At 34.2% G+C, this 24012-nt stretch overlaps 3 protein-coding genes across 4 annotated transcripts; all 3 read right to left on the bottom strand.

Annotated features, from left to right (window-relative positions):
- Positions 1-1984: 1984 nt before the first annotated feature.
- Positions 1985-5890, bottom strand: LOC138324868 (uncharacterized). 2 transcript variants are annotated; one of them, XM_069270083.1, is made up of 6 exons: positions 5713-5889; positions 4891-4986; positions 4434-4471; positions 4164-4261; positions 3871-3926; positions 1985-3177 (listed from the first exon to the last, which is right to left on the bottom strand). In XM_069270083.1, exons 1-6 carry the CDS (start codon positions 5780-5782, stop codon positions 3101-3103), a joined length of 435 nt encoding a protein of 144 aa, XP_069126184.1. In that variant the 5' UTR covers positions 5783-5889; the 3' UTR covers positions 1985-3100. The 2 variants fall into 2 exon arrangements, with proteins under 2 accessions (XP_069126184.1, XP_069126185.1); XM_069270084.1 differs by lacking the exon at positions 4891-4986 and having other exon boundaries at positions 5713-5890.
- A 483-nt stretch (positions 5891-6373) lies between these two features.
- LOC138326178 (scavenger receptor class F member 2-like) lies at positions 6374-10089 on the bottom strand. Its single transcript, XM_069272307.1, has 5 exons — positions 10044-10089; positions 8685-8780; positions 8195-8290; positions 7208-7303; positions 6374-6484 (listed from the first exon to the last, which is right to left on the bottom strand). Exons 1-5 carry the CDS (start codon positions 10087-10089, stop codon positions 6378-6380), a joined length of 441 nt encoding a protein of 146 aa, XP_069128408.1. The 3' UTR covers positions 6374-6377.
- Positions 10090-13581: 3492 nt separating this feature from the next.
- On the bottom strand, positions 13582-23651 carry LOC138326177 (fucolectin-5-like). Its single transcript, XM_069272305.1, has 6 exons — positions 23472-23651; positions 20855-21070; positions 19888-20130; positions 18661-18753; positions 17905-18006; positions 13582-13745 (listed from the first exon to the last, which is right to left on the bottom strand). The coding sequence occupies exons 1-6, from the start codon at positions 23536-23538 to the stop codon at positions 13582-13584; spliced, it is 885 nt and encodes a 294-aa protein (XP_069128406.1). The 5' UTR covers positions 23539-23651.
- Between the last annotated feature and the right edge of the window lie 361 nt (positions 23652-24012).

Here is a 24012-nt window from a genome sequence, read left to right as displayed (position 1 = left end):
CATACATAAAATTTGATCTCGGTCAGTTCTTCAAAATAGTCCTATCGGGGGTTCGGTTAACAAACTGGACACAGTAAAGCAGATCCTGATCACCACTCTAAAGCTTCTATACATAACTGACCGGATATTATGAATGTTCTTACCTTTATTCAGAAAAAAACCATTATGTAAATTCCAAAACATCTCAATTTTTGTGATCAAGGCCAATCGATCGTAGAGCAAACTTCTTCAGTCGTTTCGTCCATATGATAAGGTTTCCTACCGACTTGAGAATATAAAACCGGTAAGTTTGGCAGAAAATGCAGCAAGTCTTACACCACATATTACATCGCAGGATCAACAATGCGATCAGTTTTGAAACTTTGAAGTTGGCGGAAGTTTAGAATATCAAAATGCAAGAAGATATCTGATTGGCGAATAGAAAATTAGAGAGTTTTTAGATAAAACTTTTGATATGTTAAGGGAAAATACGACATGAAGTCATCACTGCATCCTTAATCCTTTTAGAATGGGGATAGAATGTTATTTTTCATGAATTGACAAGAAATTATATCATGAATTTTGCAGTGTTAACACTCCACTTCGTCTCGTGTTAAAACTAAAATTCATGATCTAATCTCCGGTAGATTCATGAAAAATAACATTCTATACTGTGCTGCTCATTGGTTTTCTTATCAATATTTTAACTGTAAATGTTTAACTTTGGCGTAATTTAAATGCAAGGAGTCTTTTTTTTCTTTGCAGGGGAGAATGTCGCGGTGTTTGAATTCACTGTGTACATAAAAGATATTATATTAGGTCTTAAAACATACATGCGCTGTGTATTGTCTGGATTTACATGTCCCTGTGTCATGTAATGTCCTGTACATGTAAATCTGTGTATGTAAGTTGTTATGATGACGTAAGAGAGGTGAGTGAATGGATTGGTGGAGTGTGTCACATTGACCCTGCATGACACTGTCCTTGCACGTGCACGCCCACCCTGGTGGATGTGTGTCCACACAATTACATGGAAAATAGGCACCGGACAGATACCACCTATAGCTGGAAGCCTGTGTGCTTTACGGCCACAGTGCTGAAAGGTATGTTTATTTAAATAATATAACTAGAAATAAAGTAATTAACTTATTACGTAATATACGTAAAAGTTTTCTGTTATAACTTCTTTAAATAAATTGTCCATAAACCTTTATAATTTGTATATGTATAACAAAGGATCGCAGGTGGTCCGTTAGGTTCAGGTAATGTATAGGGCAAAGTGATTGTAAAACTAAATGTAATAACCATGAAATTAGAATAGAATTACTAATAGATATATAATAAATAAATACCTGTTATATTATATTTATTACTTTACAGTATAAAATAATCATATTATAGTACATATAATGTGTGTCCCTATGTATTTATCAGGTATTGTTCTTTTTATATTAAAAAATATAATTGTCTCTGCACAAAACAATATTAATGTCAAGTCCTGCACATAATTTGGAGTAATAAATGTAATATTAAAACATGGTAAGAAATCATGTGTAATGTCAATGTTAAAGATTGATTTAGAATAGTTTTCACTAAGAAACATTAAATAAACAAACATGGAATGATGTTATATAAAACACAGAAAAAATTATTTTGGTGAAACAGTTATATAATGTATGTATAACTTATTACTTTGTTATAATGGAAAAAAATATATATCTATGTTTTTTGGGAAAAAACATATTAGTGCCTGGATGACTACAATAAAAATGTTGAATTGATAATATTCGAATTGATAAATATTCATTTGAATACAGAATATTGGTTGGTAATCTAGCATTTTTACTAACGGATACCTACATGTATTCAGGGTGAGAAAAGACAAAAAAAACGTTCGTTTTTATTGAATTCATCATTGAAATAGAAAACAAACGCAAACTTTAAGTTTACCAAGATAACATTTAATTTGGACATCATAAACTTTAGATAAATAAATAGGATGGGGTTTCAAAAATGTATTAAGCCTAATCGCACTGACAACACTATACTTCAAAATTATAGAACTAAAATTGCAGATGATTTGTCCGTAAGTTATATACGCCAAAATGACTTTGAAAACAACCCCAATACCGCTATAAAATCTATTCATACGATAAATTGGACTACAACGTAATTGAGATGCCATTAGTTCTTAATAAACTCAATGCATAAATTTACACTGATAATAAGACAACAGGTGATATTTATTACAAATGGCACTTCGTTATTGTAAAATGAAAATGTTCTTATTTATGATATATATGTAATAGACAGTCTATGTGATAACTTACAAATATGTACAGATTTTTTCATACATTAAGGAAATGATGTTTTCAATTCTCTTTCAAAGTCCAATGTTTTGATAAATTGAGCATAACTATTTCGACTAAACGACCCTACAATTCAAACCCAGTAGAACAAAAATACCCAGGTAACCTAGATAACGTATAAAAAAACTAAGCCATTGGGGACGTGATGGATCTGTCTTCACAAGTTACGTCCAATTGATATGACAATATCTTATAAATGAGATGACGTCAAAATGACATCGTTGTTCTCTAACAAAATTAACACACCCGTCATTTTCTATGAAAAATATTAATACGTTCATAGTATTCTTGCTTCATATTAATTTTATCTTCCAGATATTTCTGATCATTTAGCATGATCGATTTTTCAGGGTGTAGGCAGTTGACTTCTTGTTTTTGCCCGAACAAATTCTTTGAATTATTCTCACTGCCCCAAAGAATGTTTCAGAATTCTTTGATCTACATATGTATCCGTTTATGACAACTTTGACATACAGAGTAATCGTCTATGATCCATTAGCAGACCTGTGAATCCTTTATAGGGAGCCTTTTGCCGATGTGGATGTACATTACATAAATCAATGCTCTTTCTCTTACCTCATGGGATAAAGACGATTTATCTTCGCTACATTATCATATTTGGAGGTGAAATCATAGGTACAATTAGAGTAAAACAGGTCAGTAAAACATATGTGATTAATATGAATATTCAGTTAATCAAATGACATTTAGATTACAGTTTCCTTCCCATACACTTTTTGTTCCATTTATTCTTAGATACTATCGTAGATGTTTTTGACGTTGTCCAATTTAGCCACATCTAATCCCTCGTAGTTATGGGTTTCAGAACCTAAATGATATAAAAAAACTACATTTAAACAATCTGTTCATTGGAAAATGCATTATCATTAGATAGGAAAGTTGAAATAATACATATTATAAATTATCATAGTTACTTTACTTTGTTTATGCCCATTATGCATCTGAAAGGTATGTGTAGTAATGCTAGAGTGAAAGGATAATTGAAAATCACTAAAATAATGTGTTCGGCTAGAACAATGTTTTATTTGTAACAAAAAAACATGAAATAGTATGATTGAATAGTATTATCAGCAATTGTACTATATTATTTTTTATTTTTATTTAATTTTTTACATAGCGAATTAGTTCATTCATGTAGCAATTTTACAATTAAATATTAAATTGCCAATCAGTTATGACCCTTTATAAACACTTTCAATAAAGACTCTTTCAGTAAAGACTTTGCTTCACAGTGCATGTGATATGCATTATCATATTTTAATAAAAAGAATAGTTTTTTCCTATGTTAATTGAATTCCCGCCAAAACATGAATAATGTGTAACAAAATTAAAAATTATGTTTATTTTCAATTTGATTTCCATTCGCACTTTCTTTAAAACGAACGTCTCTCGTATAGTGAATGTCATATACAGGTCTCCTGAAGTTCGTTACATTTTATAAGTGCGTTTTACATGTATATAACTACCAGTTTGTCATCTGTAATTTAAGCTTAAGACTTACGACTTTGCTGCATTCCAAACGTTTCTGGTGGATCATTAGGTGATTTTATCTTCTTTCTAAATTACGATGTTTAAACAAAATAAAAGTAAAAATAAAATGTAAATTAAAAAAACACATTTCGGTTTTGGTTTCCATAATTACGAAGTGTAAATAAAGGTTTTAATCAACACATATATAATATATATCCATATGACATGTGATAAATCTTAGTTACATATATTCTATTACTTTTAGAAATTATTTAAGCTTATTTATCCTTAATTGATATGTTACTTTAAAATATGTTTACTTACGCCTGTCGTAGAAAAAGCACAATCGAGCAGATATTGAAACAAACAGATATCCCTAGGAAAGCTCCCAGAATAGCGAAACCTGTATACAATCCAGTGTACTGAATAAAAGAACAAAACACCTTTTCAATTTTCCGTTCCCCCATCGATGGTTTAAACGTATGTTTACATCGCTTTGTAAACACAATGTATAGACTGTTGTTATATATCTTATGCACTTTCATATATATGTCTGTGTATTTTCAAAATACAAAGCGTACATCCCTAACTTACCGAACATGTGTCGTCTGTTTGCCTTTCTGGTAATGGTACTAGTAAAACAAAATGAGAATAGATCAAATAAAATATATACAATAAAAAGCTTCATTCAATCGTCAGTAAGTAGTTCGGTACATTCATATACACATACATAGTTTTGCCTTTATTATGTGTAGATTATTAAGCTGTTTATTAAACTGATTTTCCAGATATGCTATTGTTTCAGTCGACTTTGACTTATTCTTTCGACAGTAGAGTTGTGATTGTATAAGCAATGCTGTTCTTTATTTTAACTAACAATTTGCCTCTTTGCTGACTCACTCTTTTGAATCATATACACATATTTGGTCGTCAGATGATATTGACGACACGTTCCTAAAACACAAACCTAAGAAATATAATCAGAGGAAAATGTCAACGGTGTATGTAATGACAAAGCTAATATCTTTAAATGAATATAAAATGGTCTTACTCAGACACTGGCCGTTCTGTATACTGCAGATGCTATTTCCACAGTTATCTGGACATGCCTGATCACAGACATTACCGTGAAAGCCGGAAATGCATTCTGTGAAAGGAAAAGCACGAACATAATCTATTTCATTAAAACGAGGATTGATCAATTCACCAACAGTCTGTGTAAGTCACAGAGATATATTATCAAAGTGAGAGTGGATTTACAAGATAACTTAAATGAGAATCAGTGAATAGTTCCTGTATGAGGCTATTTCCCAATTGTTGACAGATAGTGCACGGAATCAATTAATTAGATCTAACTCATGTACATGTATAGAACAAAACTCCTTTTGGTATGTACATTTGCATGTATGTTCAGGGAAGGCTTACTTAAATTAGATTGTGCCCAATCTTTTTGGCCAACTTTAAAAAAGCAAATAAAATATGTTTTTGAATTAAACAATAAAATTGAAATAGAAAAAAAAGTGTGTTTAGTTTTTATCTACATTGAATCGAATTTATCTATAAATGTTCATGATTATGCAATATCCCTTCTCTTCCTTTACACAGATCCCGACACTGGGCAAAGCCTCGTTTTTGACAACTTTGAATCTTACCCCTCGAGTTGATATTCTCCTGTCTCACACCAAGGGGTAACAGAGATTATATTAGTCTATCGCAGACAAAGACTTAATTAAAACAAACTATTTGAACCCTCATACAATTTGTTTCAAATGGAGAGAATATACTGGCAACGACAACAAAAGAAAACAGCCAATTACTTCAGATTTAAGAAGAAATATTCCTTAAAGCTATATCTCAGAATAAAATACAGTACCTATACATTGCCCGCTTTGCATATTACATTTTCCAAAACGACAGTTATCTGGGCACATCAGACTGCACATGTCACCGTAGAATCCAGGTTCACATTCTGTAGATTAAACGAGAGAAGTAAGGTTTGAAGTGGCTTGTTATTCCGGTTGATCTTGACATACGCCATATTGGTTGGTACGGCGGCGTATTAAGGCCATTATGCAATTTTATTTATCTCGTACGTACAACTTAATATCTTGAACGTAAAACTTAATAGTTTGTACGTACACCTTAATAACTTGTACGTACAATGTAATATCGTGTGCGTACAAGTTAATAAGCTGTACGTACAAGATACTAAGTTGTACCTTCGTGGTATTACGTTGTACTTACAAGATCTTAAGTTGTATATACAAGATAATGACGTGTACGTACAAGCTAGAAAATTATATAGTGGCCCTAATAAGCCGCCTTAGGTTTGCCTAAAACCCCAATAACTGTTTTATTTACCTCTGCATAGTCCGCTGTGCTTACACTTTCCGTGACACTTTTGGCCACCATGATTCCCAAATAAGCCCACATCACATTCGTGGGAAAAGTTTGTAGATGTATGTTGCTATCATAATATTTATTTACATACTCGTAAATATTTATTATATGCACATGTGGGACCCTCCTAGCTCACGGCTAAATGCTCTTACGTAGACAGTTTCCCGTTGTTTTATCACATGTGTTAGTACTACAAGTTGTGGCGCATGGTGTACAGGTAGGCCCGTAGTATCCATCGTTACAGTCTGAAAAACAATGATTTGATATTTTGTATCATAAGTTTTAATAACCAATTTAGGCTGCACATTTGCAGCCAAAATGCACAACGAATTGCGTAAATCGATGCGAATTTAATCTTGAGAATATCCATTGTTTCTCAAGCAAAATATCATTTAAGCTTCCATCACACTCGATGAAAATAATTATTCAGTTACTATTGAAGATATTTATTTAAAAAAATTACAAATCAAGGAATAAAAGTATATGGTATTTTTAGTATCATATATGAGAGCAATTCTAATATGCTTCATGATTTTTATTGTATTTACAAACAAGCCTTGACAAGAAAAATTAATTTCATGAAATTTTATTTAAAGTAAACACTATCAGACTCCTTTATTATTATACTTTAATTTGTATTTCGAAGATATTAACATCGACAATAGCGACCACTTCTTTATCACATCGTCCTCTAATTCCTATGCAATATCATCACAAGTGATGTGACGTCACGACGAATTTCCTGCGCTTCAGGTCGTATTAATGTTGTGGCAAAATATCACAAAGAGAGTCACTGGATACCATACGGGTTATGTGAAAAATGACTAATTCCAGCTCGTATTAAACTACTGACATGCAATTATATAATGTAGATGAGGTAACTGGATACTAAGTGGACTGTATGAAAAATGGCCAATTTCAATTTTAAAAGCAAATATTTGTATCTACAATATCGTTAATGTTTTTACCTATACACAGACCGCTGTCCTTGTTACACGTGCGATTCTCACAGTTTCCAGGACATGTCTGGTCACAGTGGTTCCCAAAGAAGCCGATATCACATTCTAGAGAAAGCAAGTGTATGCATGTACTTTTTATCATATACACGAGAAAAACATATAATGAATATTGTCAAAGTAATACGAATCTAAAGCAAGGCCTCGGAAGAGCGTAGCTACATGTAAATACAGGAATTTCTACATTTTTTTACTTCGAGATTAACAATGTTTAAACTTGTAGCCCGCAGTCAAATTATGATTTACATAGGAAATAACATAATGTAAACCGGTAATCATAAACAATGAAGTAGTTGGTATCATCCCTGACCACCTCCCTGACCACCGCGTTCACTATGCGGTCAGTGTGTGACATTCGGAACTAGCTCCTCTACTGCACATTATTGGAGCTGCGTTTCGCAGGTCGAAACCAAACCTGCGCTATTGGAGACCATAAAAACATTCAATACAGCGATCTAACTGTGATTCGCGAAGTCGTTGGCCAGGAAAACGTGAAACCAAATCGCCGTGACGATAAGCTAATTAATAGTAATCTATAGCTTGCATTTTTGGACACTATTCTCTGGTCGTATCCACCCTTACATCCCCATCTCCCAACCCTACCACCCCCTCCAGCCCCACCCCACCAAACATGGCGAATCAGGCTGCATGGTATGCAAAATGTTAATTTAGTGATAATACCAAAGAATAATCGACCATTCATTCAAAATTTAATGATACTCACTTGATATTAGTTATTGTTATAGAATAAAGTGTTAATAAAAAAACACATCTTTCTACTCTAACACGGTTGATTCTGTATAGTATAATTAAGATAAACATACAATTATGCTTGTATTTCATTATTTTCGGACAAAGATAAATTTCATACAAAACAAATCAGTTTTGCTTCAAAGTTTGATCGTGCCATAATATGTACGGTTACAATACGTGCCATACCTGCGCACTGACCATTGGCCATGTCACAAACATTGTTTTTACAGTTAGACGGACAGTTCTGGTTACAATAGTCACCGTAGAAACCAACCTCACATTCTGAAAAAGAGGGAAAAATATAGGAAAATATTGTAAGTATTATTATTATTATAAAACAATGAAATAGAAAAATAGAAATCAAAACTTAAAATCACAGTTATTCATATTCGTATGTTTAAATGTCTGATTTTACATATTTTACCTGTTTAGATGCATGGTCATGCATGGAAAGTTGTTTTCTCTAATAAAAGAGGAAATTAACAACTCAGAGATAGCTATTTGCTGTATTTGCGAACCTTGCGGAAGTCAGGCGAAAGGAGACCATAAAAACATTCAATACAGCATGCTTGTATTTCATTATTTTCGGACAAAGATGAATTTCATACAAAATATATCAGTTTTGCTTTAAAGTTTGATTGTGTCATACTATGTACGGTTACAGTACGTGCCATACCTGCGCACTGACCATTGGCCATGTCACAAACATTGTCTTTACAGTTAGACGGACAGTTCTGGTTACAATAGTCACCGTAGAAACCAACCTCACATTCTGAAAAAGATGGAAAAATATAGGAAAATATTGTAAGTATTATTATTATTATAAAACAATGAAATAGAAAAATAGAAATCAAAACTTAAAATCACAGTTATTCATATTTGTATGTTTAAATGTCTGATTCTTATAATGTTTTGTTTGAGAGTACAAAGTCTACGAAGCATCATCCAGGACATAAGGTGTCAATTGTGAGCCTTGTTTTTCTGGTTAATGAAAATGCAAGAAAAGCCAGTTAGGTGTACAGGTAGGTCCGTAGTATCCATCATTTACAGTCTAAAACAGAAAAGTATATTATATCAGACGTCAATTAATTAGTTATTTTAATAGTAATCTGTAGCTTGTTATTAGTAATGTATTAACGGTAGTATAAAAATGCGCTTTTGTATTTTGTAACATAAACCTTGAGGCCACACTATACGTAGCTATCAACAACAACAAAATAAAGTTAGAATTAGCCCTAGATGTTGATACCATTTGCTTATAATGCTAAAATTAAGCTAAATCTAAAATGTCTATTAATTATTTCTTACTAATATTGGTAAAGTACAAGTTTAAAATCGTTGCATGTAAACATGCCTCCCTTTGAAATGCGCCGTCATGGAAGTTACGATTGTTGCCGAACGGAAGTCGGAAAAGGTCATGACCTATTCTCGTGAAAGTTCGGAAAAATTGTTTATTTTGTGATCACGCGCGCCATGTCTATGGTAAGTACGTGTGGTGTACATGTGTTCATGTTTACATAGTTTGTTTACGTAGTTTGCAAGTCATCCCTGTAGATTTAACATAAAACAACCATTGCTGTCATTCGTTTGTTCATTTGTATTGTACTGACTGCGTAATTAAAGTTCAATTAGCGGTTTCTACTTATTTTTACATATTATTTTTTAAAGTTTCCGAATCGGTACCGTCCATCTTGACTTCGGTTTAGTCCTACCTCAGCATGATTTACAACAGGATGTTTTTTTAATTCTTCTGAATCATGAAAAAATCAAGCAGATACGGATATTGGGCCTTTAATGGTGAGTCTGTGTGCATTATGTGTCACAGTGTATATGAAAAGGATGTTTTTTACCAGGGTGACATAGATATTTCAGTTAAGTTTTTGTGATAAAACACAGGAAATTGACCAAATAACACGGGTCGGATTTGTGTAATCATCTTAGTGCAGAAACATAATTACATTATCCGAGATATACTGTCCCACTTTACTGGAACATATCCCCCAGATAATTTTATCACTACGTGTTAGTCACTAACTGGCCAGTTGGATCATGGTGTACTGGTCAGGTCCGTAGTACCCCATCGTTACAATCTGAAATAAGTAATAAACATTATATCACACGACAGGTCCTTTTATTATATACAACAGGTTTTCGCTTAAATTGGTTTATCTGGAGCTGGTGTTCTCATATTGAATTATAACTAAACTTCTAAAGGGGGGGAAAAAGAATTTCACTAAATCAACCATGTATCGTTAGAACTAACCCTAAATTCATACCACCTGGTTTATATTCTTATTCCTTTAATTCAGCCATCGAAAAAAACATAACAGAAAAATTTATTTATTTTAAGGAATAACGCTAAACATAGAATTGTCCATAGGAATAAAGTAATACGTTCAGGTCCTAAAACATATGTATCGCATAATACATGTATCTGTTCCTAGATGTTTGTAAGGTGAAAATTACTAAAATAGTTACGAAATGCTGATGAGGACAGGGGACCTGATTTAAAGTGTAAACGGAACGGAAAGTATATTTTAGATATGTTATTCCTGTTTGATCGCCTGACAAGAATGTTGAAAACTCGCATCAAACAGTCGGGGCTTGCACTTCAGTACCGAGATACCGCCCTCCGAAGTGCTCGATTTTTACCTGTATATCGGACTGCTAATCAGGCAATCGGCAGCTCATATGCATGCTGATTTGGGGGAATATTGCGGATGTGAACGTCACGAGGACAACGGCAGTGAAGTGTTTGGTAGTGGGGTTATAGCACAAAGGGGAACATATATATGTATTCCTGAAATGGGGTTACGAGAATTTTACAAATATATATACAGTATACAGTTATGTTGACGATTTAATTATATATATAATAGGAAATATTGCAACTGAAATCAGGCTAAATACATATGTAGATTAGAGGAAACATGTATACGTTATTTATGTTCCTGGTACATTTAACTCTTATCTCTGTTTTAACAGCTTACTAAAATTATCTATCAAACCTCGGGAATATTCATTTTTCATAATGTGATCTAAAAAGAGACGAATTCGAAAAATGATGGTCATATAATTATCCATTTGAATATGTTTCTGTATGAATAAAAATTCTCTCTAGGCCTATTGATTTCAACAGAAATACGTATAATTATATGTATATATGTTTCTGATTTCAAGAACCAACTTATCGAGAAGAAAATATTTTAAAAATGTAGTTCCATAGTTCAAGATGACACGGTGTGGAGGGATAGACAAGGGGGGGGGGGGAGGGTGAGCAGTAAATTACAGGGCGGTGGTGGGTGGAGGGTGGGGGTATATCATGAACGAGAATGTGGCTGCATAGGGTTGTGCGCTCTGCATACGGGGTTGTCGAAGAGACAGCATCTGCTGGGTAGATCTACGTCTGGCGTACATACATGTAGTCTACAAATGCACGCGACAGACGATCTTTCGTTGGAGTGAGCAGGACGTCGATTTTTTCATGACTCATATACTATTATTTACAGAATCAGGATCGCGTTCTTTCTCGACATGCCATTTGTAAATAAATTTTGTAGGTTTATAGCAGAACATATATACAAGACAAATGTATAATGAGTCCCCTTTCTGAAATATAATACTGTACATCTTTAGTATGTCTGTCCGTCTGTCTGTCTGTATGTATGTGAGTGTGTGTGTGTGTGTATGTGAGAGAGAGAGAGAGAGAGAGTGAGAGCATGCATATATGTGCGTTATGGTTTGCTATTAATGGTAAATATATGTTTTTATGGATGTCCCATAACGTACAATTTGATGTTTTTAAGTATTGTGAATGAGTGCATATGCAAGTGTTTGTGTGTTAGTGTCCATTTATATATACTGTGTAAAATGTTCGAAAATAAAAAAAATAAAAAAAATATATATACTGTACATCTAGTAATTGATACACTTGTTATACGTTATGTTGGAACGGTATATTTAACTGTAAACCAGGGATTTTTTAAGTGTAAACAAATATTACATTATACAACAATTTTATGATGGTCCATCGCTAACTTACCTGTGATCTTACCTTTGACACCTGACGCAAGCTTATCAACAAAGCGTGACAGGTCACTAAACACCTTTCTTACGTAATCTGGTTAGCCCCCCTCATTAGTCTCGGTTGACTACGCGTTATAGTTACTGCAGTATACAGCTATTCGGAATTACTACATACTTCCAACCTCTCACAAAGGAAAAGTGTGGCCAATAAATGTCTTGCTACCACAATTGACTCCACAATAACCCCCATGATTTCTCGTCACTCGGAACTTATTACCCCCTCTCTTCGCTTGGGAGTAATAAATCCCTTATTACTTTACTTACAGTTCTGTTTTTTGTTCTGTACTTGATATCTGCTACTTGGATTAGACTTGTCACATAGACATCTTCAGTCTCATTGTTTTCGTCTGACCCGTGCATGATTTTTTTTTCAATTAAAGACACTAATGTATGAACTTGAGCGAAATATCAACAAGTCGTCGAGTGTACTGTATTATATGAAAGCTGAATGTATTTCGTCAAAAAACAAATAGATGGATTTCAGATATAACGCAATTAGTAGATGCATTTACATATATGCAAAAAAATCTGTTTGGAATCATAACTTAATGGTATGGGCAGGTTTATAAAAAAAAGTCAGAAATTCGTTAAGCGGGTTTGACCAGTAGACATTCAAAGACCCGAGTCGGGCTTTGGATAACATAATCAAGAATCCTTGATATAATATTCACATATATGTGGTTCCAACCACCGCAGCGCAGATATAAAACGTACGTGGATTATTATGAACATTTTATTGTGTATAATTATGCTGCAATCGCGTAGAAATATCGATGTTCATTTATCTAAGACAGGTACATCAATATACATGTACATGTATGGGTAGTATAAATCCCTGTTTTCAAGCGTTTTTCAAACTCATATCTGTGATTAAGGATAACATTAAATAGGTATCGGACATGTACACAGGTATTTGTGTCTTCAAAATCGATATTTACAAACAGATAGTTTATATTAGATGGCAGACACGAAATTTCTCCTCTCTATCTTTTGCCAGTAGAATAGGTCCCGTTGTCCTCGTGACGTCACAGGTTAGGGGTCCCGAATCGGGGCCAATGGCTTGGGGCTTCAGGTGTGATCTAGAGAAAAGTCGCATTATCTCTTATACCGTAATCGCTATGAAACTCGTACTTTCTCCATTCTAAATTTTATCCAAAGACGCATTTATCAAGCCTTATATACCAAACCATTCCGTGTACACTTTAACACATTCATAGTATTAAACTAGTTTGTACCTTCGGTATTGCAAATTATTTAGTCCACTCTTTTATATACAGGATTTACATTTGTGGTCACATAATACGAAATGTTTAAACAGTAAAACCATTTAATATTTTAGTTTGTTAAAGGTCCGTTGAGTTTCGTTCAACCATATACAGATGTATTTTATAATACTATTCAACCTTAATTTGTAGAACAATTATCCATAATCACCCAAACACGGATAGTGTGTATAGTGTAAGTATTTAAATAATATCAATATTAATTTAGATAATCATTAAAGTATACTGGAGAAAGAAAAATGCATATAAAGAAACAATATTGTATCGATATTTACTCGAACACTGTCCTATAGAAGGTAGGCAGCTCTGATCAGCACAGTTTAGTGGACATCTACAATATGTACCGGAAAATCCTGCTTTACAACCTGCTGAAATAAATAATTCAGCAATAAACAAACAACAGTAAATATCTGATATTACCATACGTCATCGATAAAACAATGTCGCTGATTGCATTTTAATGTATCATCGGCATTCGATGTAATCCTTTAATGTAATTGTTTGCCTTAACTTGTAACTTTTTTACATTGAAACTTTCAATGCAATGCAGTAATATTAATTGAATATGTGTAAAGATAAAAAAATATAAACATACAAGTCACTTGTCTTTTAGCTTAGTTAGGAATTGGATATAATGTTGCATTATTTAGTTAGTTTAAATCCTTACTACATATGTAGTCATGCTTCAGATGAAATTGCAAGCCTTACATGCATTTTGTTACATTCAGCTTTTCGATGCAGTGTAATGACTCCAAATCATTGGCAGAAATACAAACGTTTATCATCAATACAAGTCAACATAATGCAACAGTTATGCTAAATCGTATTCCATTTGCTTTAGACGGTTCTGCTCGAATTTTGTTAAGGTCGATCAACTACTAGATGATGTGATTAAAATGATTTCCCTTTATGTTCGCTTACCTGTAGTTTGTCCTTGTTTATGTTCGCTAACCTGTAGTTTGTCCTTGTTTATGTTCGCTCACCTGTAGTTTGTCCTTGTTTATGTTCGCTCACCTGTAGTTTGTCCTTGTTTATGTTCGCTAACCTGTAGTTTGTCCTTGTTTATGTTCGCTCACCTGTAGTTTGTCCTTGTTTATGTTCGCTAACCTGTAGTTTGTCCTTGTTTATGTTCGTGACCTGTAGTTTGTCCTTGTTTATGTTCGCTCACCTGTAGTTTGTCCTTGTTTATGTTCGCTAACCTGTAGTTTGTCCTTGTTTATGTTCGCTCACCTGTAGTTTGTCCTTGTTTATGTTCGTGACCTGTAGCTTGTCCTTGTTTATGTTCGCTCACCTGTAGTTTGTCCTTGTTTATGTTCGCTCACCTGTAGTTTGTCCTTGTTTATGTTCGTGACCTGTAGTTTGTCCTTGTTTATGTTCGCTCACCTGTAGTTTGTCCTTGTTTATGTTCGCTAACCTGTAGTTTGTCCTTGTTTATGTTCGCTAACCTGTAGTTTGTCCTTGTTTATGTTCGCTGACCTGTAGTTTGTCCTTGTTTATGTTCGCTCACCTGTAGTTTGTCCTTGTTTATGTTCGCTAACCTGTAGTTTGTCCTTGTTTATGTTCGCTCACCTGTAGTTTGTCCTTGTTTATGTTCGCTGACCTGTAGTTTGTCCTTGTTTATGTTCACTTACCTGTAGTTTGTCCTTGTTTATGTTCGCTAACCTGTAGTTTGTCCTTGTTTTTGTTCGCTCACCTGTAGTTTGTCCTTGTTTATGTTCGTGACCTGTAGTTTGTCCTTGTTTATGTTCGCTCACTTGTAGTTTGTCCTTGTTTTTGTTCGCTCACCTGTAGTTTGTCCTTGTTTATGTTCGTAACCTGTAGTTTGTCCTTGTTTTATGTTTGCTAACCTGTAGTTTGTACTTGTTTATGTTTGCTTACCTGTAGTTTGTCCTTGTTTATGTCAGCTCACCTGTAGTTTGTCCTTGTTTATGTTCGTTCACCTGTAGTTTGTCCTTGTTTTTGTTCGCTCACCTGTAGTTTGTCCTTGTTTATGTTCGTGACCTGTAGTTTGTTCTTGTTTATGTTCGCTTACCTGTAGTTTGCCCTTGTTTATGATCACTAACCTGTAGTTTGTCCTTGTTTATGTTCGCTTACATGTATTTTGCCCTTGTTTATGATCACTAACCTGTAGTTTGTCCTTGTTTATGTTCGTGACCTGTAGTTTGTCCTTGTTTATGTTCGCTCACCTGTAGTTTGTCCTTGTTTATGTTCGCTGACCTGTAGTTTGTCCTTGTTTATGTTCGCTCACTTGTAGTTTGTCCTTGTTTATGTTCGCTTACATGTAGTTTGTCCTTGTTTATGTTCGCTAACCTGTAGTTTGTCCTTGTTTATGTTCGTGACTTGTAGTTGTCCTGTTTATGTTTGCTAACCTGTAGCTCGTCTTTGTTTATGTTTTCTAAACCTGTAGTTTGTCCTTGTTTATGTTCGCTTACCTGTAGTTTGTCCTTGTTTATGTTCGCTCACCTGTAGTTTGTCCTTGTTTATGTTCGCTCACCTGTAGGTTTTCCTTGTTTTTGTTCGCTCACCTGTAGTTTGTCCTTGTTTATGTTCGTGACCTGTAGTTTGTTCTTGTTTATGTTCGCTTACCTGTAGTTTGCCCTTGTTTATGATCACTAACCTGTAGTTTGTCCTTGTTTATGTTTGCTAACCTGTAGTTTGTCCTTGTTTATGTTCGCTAACCTGTAGTTGTCCTTGTTTATGTTCGCTAACCTGTAGTTTGTCCTTGTTTATGTTCGCTTACCTGTAGTTGTCCTTGTTTATGTTCGCTCACCTGTAGTTTGTCCTTTTTTATGTTCGCTCACCTGTAGGTTTTCCTTGTTTTTGTTCGCTCACCTGTAGTTTGTCCTTGTTTATGTTCGTGAACTGTAGTTTGTTCTTGTTTATGTTCGCTTACCTGTAGTTTGTCCTTGTTTATGTTCGCTTACCTGAATTTGTCCTTGTTTATGTTCGCTAACCTGTAGTTTGTCCTTGTTTATGTTTGCTAACCTGTAGTTTGTACTTGTTTATGTTTGCTTACCTGTAGTTTGTCCTTGTTTATGTCAGCTCACCTGTAGTTTGTCCTTGTTTATGTTCGTTCACCTGTAGTTTGTCCTTGTTTTTGTTCGCTCACCTGTAGTTTGTCCTTGTTTATGTTCGTGACCTGTAGTTTGTTCTTGTTTATGTTCGCTTACCTGTAGTTTGCCCTTGTTTATGATCACTAACCTGTAGTTTGTCCTTGTTTTATGTTCGCTCACCTGTAGTTTGTCCTTGTTTATGTTCGCTTACATGTATTTTGCCCTTGTTTATGATCACTAACCTGTAGTTTGTCCTTGTTTATGTTCGCTCACCTGTAGTTTGTCCTTGTTTATGTTCGCTTACCTGTAGTTTGTCCTTGTTTATGTTCGCTTACCTGTAGTTTGTCCTTGTTTATGTTCGCTCACCTGTAGTTTGTCCTTGTTTATGTTCGCTTACCTGTAGTTTGTCCTTGTTTATGATCACTAACCTGTAGTTTGTCCTTGTTTATGTTCGTGACCTGTAGTTTGTCCTTGTTTATGTTCGCTAACCTGTAGTTTGTCCTTGTTTATGTTCGCTAACCTGTAGTTTGTCCTTGTTTATGTTCGCTCACCTGTAGTTTGTCCTTGTTTATGTTCGCTAACCTGTAGTTTGTCCTTGTTTATGTTCGCTAACCTGTAGTTTGTCCTTGTTTATGTTCGTGACTTGTAGTTGTCCTGTTTATGTTTGCTAACCTGTAGTTCGTCTTTGTTTATGTTTTCTAACTGTAGTTTGTCCTTGTTTATGTTCGCTTACATGTAGTTTGTCCTTGTTTATGTTCGCTCACCTGTAGTTTGTCCTTGTTTATGTTCGCTCACCTGTAGTTTGTCCTTGTTTATGTTCGCTAACCTGTAGTTTGTCCTTGTTTATGTTCGCTGACCTGTAGTTTGTCCTTGTTTATGTTCGCTTACCTGTAGTTTGTCCTTGTTTATGTTCGCTAACCTGTAGTTTGTCCTTGTTTATGTTCGCTAACCTGTAGTTTGTCCTTGTTTATGTTCGCTAACCTGTAGTTTGTCCTTGTTTATGTTCGCTCACCTGTAGTTTGTCCTTGTTTATGTTTGCTAACCTGTAGTTTGTACTTGTTTTTGTCCGCTCACCTGTAGTTTGTCCTTGTTTATGTTCGTTCACCTGTAGTTTGTCCTTGTTTATGTTTGCTTACCTGTAGTTTGTCCTTGTTTATGTCAGCTCACCTGTAGTTTGTCCTTGTTTATGTTCGTTCACCTGTAGTTTGTCCTTGTTTGTGTTCGCTAACCTGTAGTTTGCCCTTGTTTATGTTCACTAACCTGTAGTTTGTCCTTGTTTATGTTCACTTACCTTAGTTTGTCCTTGTTTATGTTCGTGACCTGTAGTTTGCCCTTGTTTATGTTTGCTGTAGTTTGTCCTCGTTCTCATAAAGTAAAAATCGGTTTTGTTAAAAGATGAAGGTTTCTATCAGTCCATCCCAAGGGCTTACAAAGCTGTAGCATGTGGAAAAGTATCCCATTGAGAAAAAAGTACCTGTACAAGCCCCTGATGAACCATCACAGGTATTTCTCGCGCAGTTTGTAGGACATGGAATGCAAACATCAACCAAACTGTGATATCCAGCTGCACAATTATCTGTATTGAAAAGAATTCTATGTAGAAAGATTCCAAATTGAGAGAAGTTAAATCCATTATAAAAAAAGCCTTTTTCAATGTAATACACTTTATGTATAACACATGATTGTTATGGCGAAATACTACCAAGCTAAGTGTTACTAAGATAAAAGTCCTTTGGTGATTCTTAACGTCAGGTTATTTATCGCTATATCTGAAGTTGGGTTTTATTGTACTTTTTATGTACATTTTTAGTTTATAATTGAGATTATTATTCACCCGTACAGCAATCACAGTAATGAATATGCGGTAACCAACATGGGGATTTGACCGGATTCAGATGATATTGGTAAACATTGCCACTTCACAAGTTGTTGGTTATCGACAAGGGGTGTATTTGAGGTTTAACTCAATAGATATGTGAGCATATGTGAAGCCGCAATGCCTTGTGAGACATGTGAAGAGAGACAAATACTACGTATTGAATAGCAATTTAAAGGATGAAGAAATCACGGCCAGGAAATTATGGCCAGTGTTTGTCCGTGAAAGACACTCAAACGTGCCATAACTTTAAGATTTAGACTAACTTAATGCTTTTCATAAGGCATTTGCTTTTTTATTTGATCGGATTCTTTGATGACCAAGCTTAAATATATTTTAGACAAACATTCTTACCGCATATCCCGGATGTTGGGTGACATATGTTACTAAGACAGTCTAAGCAGTCATCATTACAATGTCCATTTCCAAACTTCCCGAGAGTACAGCCTTCAATAGATAGTTGACAAGCATTAGGAAATAGATTATCACAAGGATGGTAACTTTTGTACACTAAATAAGCCTGATTTAATTATAACTTATTACTATTTTTTATTTCATTTATGCATAACATATATATTTATCATGGACCTTTGTTGATGTCCATATTGTGTTGTATTACCTGGGTAGAATAAATAATGAAATTCTACAAGGGCAATATAACACCATATGAACGGAAACAACGGTCCTTATTTCTTATATTAAATATGATAATTAGTTTCAACGTTTGCTTCATGCTAAGTAAAATAGAAAGCAGTGAGAATGGCTCGACTATATATTCCTGAATGACACGACGTCGACGTCATAATATGAATATTGACTCAGGTGTGACATCACAATAGAAAATATTGACTCAGAGATTCTAAAAATGGAAACTTCGAGTCAATATGCTTCCTAAAATTGGAAACATCGAGTCAATATGCTAAATATCGCCCTCCACGTGACAGTGTATCAGACAATGAAAGTGGCGGAAATTGGAACATATCTAATATATTTATTAAATGAACCATTGCAGTCAATGAGTAACGACTGTCGTTTATAACTAGCGTATGGGTGTCTCTCTAGGTTGACTTGTGCAAAGGGAAGTTTATTGTTCACCATCAATGGGTTTCGTTTACATAGATGTACTATCAACCACATTAAAAATACATTCTTCCTGCTTGATTAGAAATGTCATTATAATAGCCATTTAGATAGAGAAGTACACTTATATATAGCATTCATCATATAGGGTGGCAACCAGTCTGTGTTTGAATCTTCTCGGTTACCTTTATTTGCAAGTAAAGAGCACTTCTATCATTTTACAGGAACTTGTCATCCTTTCCGGACTGATTTATTATTAATATACAATATATGAACCCATTGCATACATGTACTAGTATTTGACATTTACCTTAATCTTACTACTTCTCATGCAGTCTAGAGCTCCGACAAATCTTACATATTTTGTATGTACCAAAATAATTCAGCAATATTATTCATGTGGGTATTCGTTTTTTACATGTACTGTTATTATACAGTTACGTCTAATATTGATATTCATTTATTAACAAAGTATTGGTGCATACTAACATTAGAACTTACCGTAAATGAACACCTCACACAGTTCCAATATAGCATCATCCGAGTACCAGGATTCGGCCTTTACCCGTCGATCATTGTAGATAGTAACATACTGTCCGACACCTGTACACGTAACGTTCTGTATGGCGGTCATTAATCCTAGCGAGGCAGTGTTGTCCTGGTAACAACGTTCTTCTGATCTAAAGACGGATGTATTAGACAGATAGATCTCAAATCCCGCCAGTCGATCGAGTGTTCCATCATCTATAAATAACAAAGAAATATGCTTCACCTAGTAATAGATTCTAATTTGGATGATGAGAGTCTCAAATGGACTAAATCATTATGTAAGCTGTCAGCTTTAATGCTTGCCTGTATGTTTGGCATTATGCAATTATTTTATACTTTCAGACTATCACCAAAAGTACACAATTTCACCGGTAGAAATAACAAATATTACAAGAAACTGAAAATTTATCTGCAAATAAATATTTTTTTTGGTTTTAGAATGCAAAGTAATAATATGATGGACTATCACATTCATTCACGGGAATAAAGTCGGAAGAATGTGTTAACATTTCCCTTGTGGACAATACGTGTATGAGCTGACGGAACAATACTTTTACATCTTTACAACACGACACAGGGTATGCATTCTAAGACAATGATATGATAAATGAAAAGTGATATAGAGAAATATAAAAAAGAAACACAAGTGAATATTGTTGAAAAGCATTTTATCTGACATTTATGGAATAGCTTAGTTGAATATAAATGCTTGAGGAAATAGTTATTTTGTTTACTGATCAAATGGACACTAAAGCATCGTTTCGATTAGCTGCCCCGTTCCATGGGTTGACAAGATAGAACAGCAGCTGGAACAACAGGTATATGATGTCTATTATATAAGATAATGGTAAAACCAAACCTGTCAATACAGATTTGTTATTGGTGACTTGTAAGTCACCAAGAATAATTTTAGACTTACCTCTGTATAGGATATGCACTGTTTCTATGACGAACTGTTGTTGTAGATCTACCTGCCACCAGGCTTCGGTCTTTCCGGTATCCGTGTGTGTACAGCAGTCAGAGCCGATGGTTTGTGCAGTACATCCGTCCACGGCTTTAGAGCTGACCCATCTGGCGCCCCCAGACACGTACGTAGAACTTTGACTTGTTACAATGTTACCAGTGGTAAGGATAACTTTGAAATATTTAAATTAAGATTCTCATTTTATTATATATTATAATTTGATTTTTTTAATATATCATGTTTACTCCTATGATATATCAAAATTATACAGACTGTACATAAAAATATGTTTTAATCAACCAAGGTTCCAACCTAGCCAGTGGAAAATGTTTTTGTCTCTGCTTTTGATATCGAAAAACTTTCATTCTTCAATACGTTCAAAATGATTCATATAGTCATTATAGCTACTAAAAGAAGATTGTGCAATGACACAGATTTTACCTACATCGTACTATTTGTGCATGCAATTTTATTTCTGTACGACTCGTACTCGTATCTCCATCGTAATTTTTAGGGCTGCTTGAAAATAGGCCTGTCTTTATTTTGTTCAGAATTATTTTTAAAACGAATACTGAGTTTTGATTGAAACGGTCAGTACTTATTATTTTACATACAAAGGTAGCCTTTGTTTGATTGTTTGTATAATTAAATTTTGAACATAAGGCCTACTTATCCATGCGTTATATATTTTTAAATGACAATTTGCTGTCTTTTTTACCATACATGCCTTGATTTTGTTAATTATTTTATTGTTAATATGCCGAAATAAAAGTATGATTTCTTGGTGTCACCGTTACCTATTATAATGTCTACTCTCGGTCAGTGTTTCAAATGCAACGAATAACTCGCTCGCCGTTGTTATGAATTTGATGGTACATAAAGCTATGTCTTGTAGGCCAAACACGCACGAGCAGAGAAAAGCACATTTTGGTCTAGAAATGGTTTCTACTTAAACGATACAATCGAGGGTGAACCTGAATAATTTTTTAAGATGCTCCAACGCTGACAAATGGTATTTTCCTTCATCAAAAACAAGAGCAGATAAATAAGTTTTTTCTTCAGTTACAAACGTTACATAGTTTACACCATCCCCACCATTGAAAAGTTTTAGCTTCTTATTTAACTTCAAGACAAAAAAATACAAAATAATTATTTTCCCCGAAAAAAAAATCCTGACATTATACCCTTTATGGAACGAAGTACTGATTGTACATACACCGATTGCAAAATACATAGATTTATATGTTTTTTTTGACACGCATATACACGATTAAACATCAGTTATTGTTCAAATAATGGGTATTATTTATGCTCTGTCGGCGGTGGAGCATCTTTAAAGGAGATATAACAAACAACTGAGTGTACATAAACCATGAAGCAAACGCTTATTAATAAGAGTACACTCATTTTTTGAGGTATATCTAGATTTTATAACATAACAAATTAAATCTAAAGAAATTATCATTATTCAATCTTAATAGGATTTCCATTTTTTGACCAATAAAGACAATAAAAATACTCATTACAAGAAATGTTAAATTATTAGGGCGTAATACCCAAATTAATAAAATTTCTTACTGCTATGTTATATCGGAAGAAAGTTCTCTGTCCTTTTGTGCAAGAGTTACCCTTTACTCTTACCAACATTTTGCCAAAAATAAAGTTCAGTAATTTTGTACATATTACCATAAAACATATTGTTACTTTATGGAGTTCTTTCAACCCATGCATCCCATACTCATCCTATATACACATCTAACAAAACTATTTAAAGATGTATATGCAAATCAATACCATATAAAGTATATAATGTCGTAAAAAGTATCAAGTCGTTAAAAAAATGCATTTAAAGGGCACATACAAATGTAAATTGTTTGTATGGGTTAGCTTCCATAGACATAGTAATTTCCAATGACTTAAATATACAAAAGCATCAGATACTGTATGTTACACCAGGTGAATTATGCATAACTACTTGTTAAAGCCTTAATTTTTGTTTACCAAAATCCCATGTTACACCAAGATTCTATGTATGTATATCCGTGTCTAATAAGCCATTTTTAGCTCGACATGTTTTTATTTTAAACCCTTTAGTGATTTTATGTAAATATGTATGCTTGACTCGTTCATAAAACAATTTAATCTTGAATGTTGTAAAAATATTATTTAGTTTTCCGAAACGTATAACGTATAAGGTATCCACAAATTTATTTTGATAAACTCCATAAACAGTATTATACATGTACATGTTTACAAAACAGAACAATGGTCATGTTGCATTGCTATATATAGTTAGGAACATAACCAGGAAGTCCCTTGCACAAACCTAGAAACTTATCCCCTAGTTAATTTCATCCTGCCAATTACGTGATGAGCTTCTAGATTTTGCAAGAGTCTTCCTAGTGGTGTTTCTAACTATATATGGCTATGCAACTAAAGCATTGTTAATCCAATGTCATTATGATATAGAATACTAGATCATCGGACAGAAATACACCTTCACCCCCGACACCTCGACTGCCTATATATAGCTATATAACGTATTCAATGTAATTAAACGTATAATACTAACCTGACGACTTGACCACTGCTGAAATCGACAGTAATGACCAGAGAACAAAAACGAGTTTAGTATCCATGTCTCATAGAGTACAGTGTGTCTACATCATTTCACATGTAGCTGTGCAATCAGGAAGTCCAGTACCCGGTAAGCACAGGCGATTCTGTGTGTAACCTACATAAAAATAGAAAGAATATACGTACCCGGCATACTATACCTTTCGGTCGGTAAGAAACGGTGCCTATGTGTCGTAGTGGAACACTGCCAACGATAACTATATGCATTTTTATACATGTACAGTAGCATAAATCTTACATGGAAAACTCACAGAGAGAGTGCGTTTAAAATTTCAATTATATCTGCAATAAACGAGTGAAATTTATTATGGAAGTTGGAGTACTTGATATCACTGTGACAGATATAATGTCAGATGTTGCTAGTGTTTGCAGTAGCGATGAATAACTCGCGCGCCGTCATTACAATTTTTTGGTTTATACATTGCAGGTCGAACCCGAACTTGCATCAGTGGAGTAAAACGTTTTCTAGAACTATT

Source organism: Argopecten irradians, chromosome 6, assembly GCF_041381155.1.
Source record: "Argopecten irradians isolate NY chromosome 6, Ai_NY, whole genome shotgun sequence".
NCBI lineage: Eukaryota > Metazoa > Mollusca > Bivalvia > Pectinida > Pectinidae > Argopecten > Argopecten irradians.
Note: the sequence above shows the minus strand (reverse complement) of the source record. Positions and strands in the feature narration are given on the sequence as shown.